We start from the raw sequence: 2,804 nt of genomic DNA, 5'->3' as shown, positions 1-2,804 counted from the left end.
ACGTAGCAAGGAGATCTGTAAAATAATCCATGTGACATCAGGGGTTCAACCGTAATTATACGAAGCTACGAGAGTACTTTTTGTGCGCAAAAGAAAAAAAAAACAACGACTTAATTCAACAATTCGTCTCCTCCGCATCACCCTGTAAACAGCGTATGCTGTTCTGTGTCAGCTGCGTTACATGGATACGCGGTTTCCGTTCAGATCAAATCACAACAACGTAGGAAACAGATCCGGCGTGACGCAGCTGACACAGAACAGCATACGTTGTTTACGTCCAGCGGATATTCTCCAAAATGCCACCAGGGTGATGCGGAGGAGACGAATTGTTGAATTAAGTTGTCATTTTTCTTTCTTTTGCGCACAAAAAGTATTCTCGTAGCTTCGTATAATTACGGATGAACCCCTGATGTCACATGGATTATTTTACAGATCTCCTTGCTACGTTTCTGGACTTGGGAACATTTCAGTTGCGTTGCTGTCTATGGGAGGGTCAGACAGCTCTCAGATTCCAGCAAAAATATCTTAATTTGTGTTCCGAAGATGAACGAAGGTCTTACAGGTTTGAAACGACATGAGGGTGAGTAATTAATTACAGAATTTTCATTTTTGGGTGAACTAACCCTTTAATAGTAGTTTTTTTTTTTTTTTTTTAATTCTGTTATGTGCTTTTGTCATTATTACTCGTTTTTGTTTGTAATATTTCTATTTAGCTTTATACGTCTTAATTTAAAACAAAAACTAATAAAAATTACAAAAACACAAAATAACTCAAATGTTAACTCAAACTAAATTGAAAACAGAAAATATAAAAATACAATTGAATTCAAAATATGAACAGCAACTATAGTAGTATATGAATAATGTTGGTGGGAAAACATGCCAATGAAAATCTCTTCTCTTTGTGTTTTTGCAGTTGGCCCAGAGTGTGATTGAACTAAACAACCAGATTCAGCAGAAAGACAAAGAGATCCAGAGTAATGAAGCCAAGTGAGTTCAGTGCGTGTATGTGCTTTATGTATGCGGTTTATGTCCGCAGTATGTGAATGTTTCACGTGTGTGTTTTGTCAGGATGTTAGAGTATCAGCAGCAGATCTCTCATCTGGAAGGAGAGTGTCGCGAGCTGCGCAACTCTCTGGCCGATCTGGAACGAGCCAATCAGACGCTGCGAGACGAGTACGATGCCCTGCAGATCACGTTCAGCGCCCTGGAGGAGAAACTACGGAAAACCACAGAGGACAATCAGGAGCTGGTGACACGCTGGATGGCCGAGAAAGCGCAGGAGGCCAACAAACTCAACGCTGAGAACGAGAAGGACTCCAGGTCAGAAACGCACTCTGTTTAACTCACGTTTTTACCTAAAATCTTGATATTGGACTGTTTGTGTCAATAAAATACCCTTTCTTTTGCACCAGCTTTAACTTTAAAACAATCAAAGTTCGTCATGTTTGTAAACGACCCATATATGGGAGTCGTTAACGGCTCATATGTGTGTGAGCCTAACACTTGCTGATTAATTATCAGTCGTTAAGGCTCGTTTAAAAACAATGGAAATGCATGATTGGCCGCCACCCATCACTTTCTGACCATCTATGCTGAAAAAAGGGGCTCGTTTCCTGACCCTCCATGCAGAAATGAGCGCATTATAATTCTTCTCCTGATTGGTTGTTTGAAACAGGCTGGGAGGTTCGTTAGAGGTTAAATGAGTGTGTAAACTGTGTTTAACTCATTGATATCATCGTAGGCGCAGACAGGCGAAGCTTCAGAAGGAATTGGCGGACGCAGCGAAGGAACCTCTTCCCATAGAGCCGTAAGTTTGTGTTTAGAAGCATTTCTTCTGGGTTCAGTGAGTTTGTTTGAGGTTTTAGACAACGTAGGTTGTTAAATTCAGGGTCTGTCGTTGGAAAACCTGCAGCTATCAGGCAATTTTAACATTTTGATTTACAATGATGGAAATTTCTGTCGTAAAAGTACAGTGTTATTTTAGTGTTGTTTATATACTGTTCAGTTTTAGTTGTTTTGTTTTTTTCTTTTTGTTTTTAAAATATTTCAGATTGGCTTTTAGTTGTATAATTCTTTTTTTATTTCAGTTTTAATTTGAGTACTTTAATTTAAGTTAGTTTGCAAAGCAGCATTTCTAATCTTCACTTGGGTGTTTTTCCCGTTTTCATTTTAGTTTAAGCTTTTGAAATGTAATAATTTTTATTTGTTTTTGGCTTTTTATTTTTAATTAGCTAGTGTGTGTATATATATATATATATATATATATAAAAATAAAACTGCTTAATATTGAGATCTCTGACTTCGAAGACTTTAGGATCCTGGCATATCTGAGACATTATGGAGACATATATGAGATTAGTCTGGATTTTTACTCAGGAGAAATATCTGAGAAACAGGAAATTTCAGCAAATGCCTAATTTTTTTGCTATCTGGAACATTTAAAGAGATGTTATTTGTGAAATTCCCTTCCTAAAGATACACACTTACACTGCAAACAAACCCAGTATGTGTGTGTTTCATTTGTCAGTGTGTGACATCTGTCAATGTGTCCGACCGGATGAGACTGTTACCGTGGAAACAAATCTGTCTTTGATTTATCAATGCTTTCAATGACAGGGGTGAGTTTATCGCTGTCCAGATCAAACATATATATATATATATAATTTTTTTGCACATTTTCATTTTAGTACTTAAACTAATCGATTTATTTAGACTAATATTATATTTTATTAAATCTAATATTTTATTTCAATTATCAAAATTTCTAATAGTTTGTTAACAATAACAACAGGTCCAGTAGT

General features: G+C 36.6%; 1 protein-coding gene across 6 annotated transcripts in view; it reads left to right on the top strand.

The window, feature by feature from the left end:
• LOC107756221 (autophagy-related protein 16-1-like) overlaps window positions 1-2,804 on the top strand; it is a 20,321-nt gene that overhangs the window by 1,442 nt on the left and 16,075 nt on the right. For all 6 annotated transcript variants that reach the window (XM_016573263.1, XM_016573260.1, XM_016573262.1 and 3 more), the window contains exons 2-4: window positions 917-990; window positions 1,072-1,323; window positions 1,745-1,810. In XM_016573263.1, the coding sequence (XP_016428749.1) occupies window positions 917-990; window positions 1,072-1,323; window positions 1,745-1,810 (392 nt within the window). The remainder of the gene's footprint in view (window positions 1-916; window positions 991-1,071; window positions 1,324-1,744; window positions 1,811-2,804) is intronic.

The sequence above is a fragment of the Sinocyclocheilus rhinocerous genome, unplaced genomic scaffold, assembly GCF_001515625.1.
Source record: "Sinocyclocheilus rhinocerous isolate Xijiao unplaced genomic scaffold, SAMN03320098_v1.1 scaffold592, whole genome shotgun sequence".
NCBI lineage: Eukaryota > Metazoa > Chordata > Actinopteri > Cypriniformes > Cyprinidae > Sinocyclocheilus > Sinocyclocheilus rhinocerous.
The sequence above is the reverse complement of the archived record's forward strand: the minus strand, read 5'-3'. Positions and strand labels throughout refer to the sequence as shown.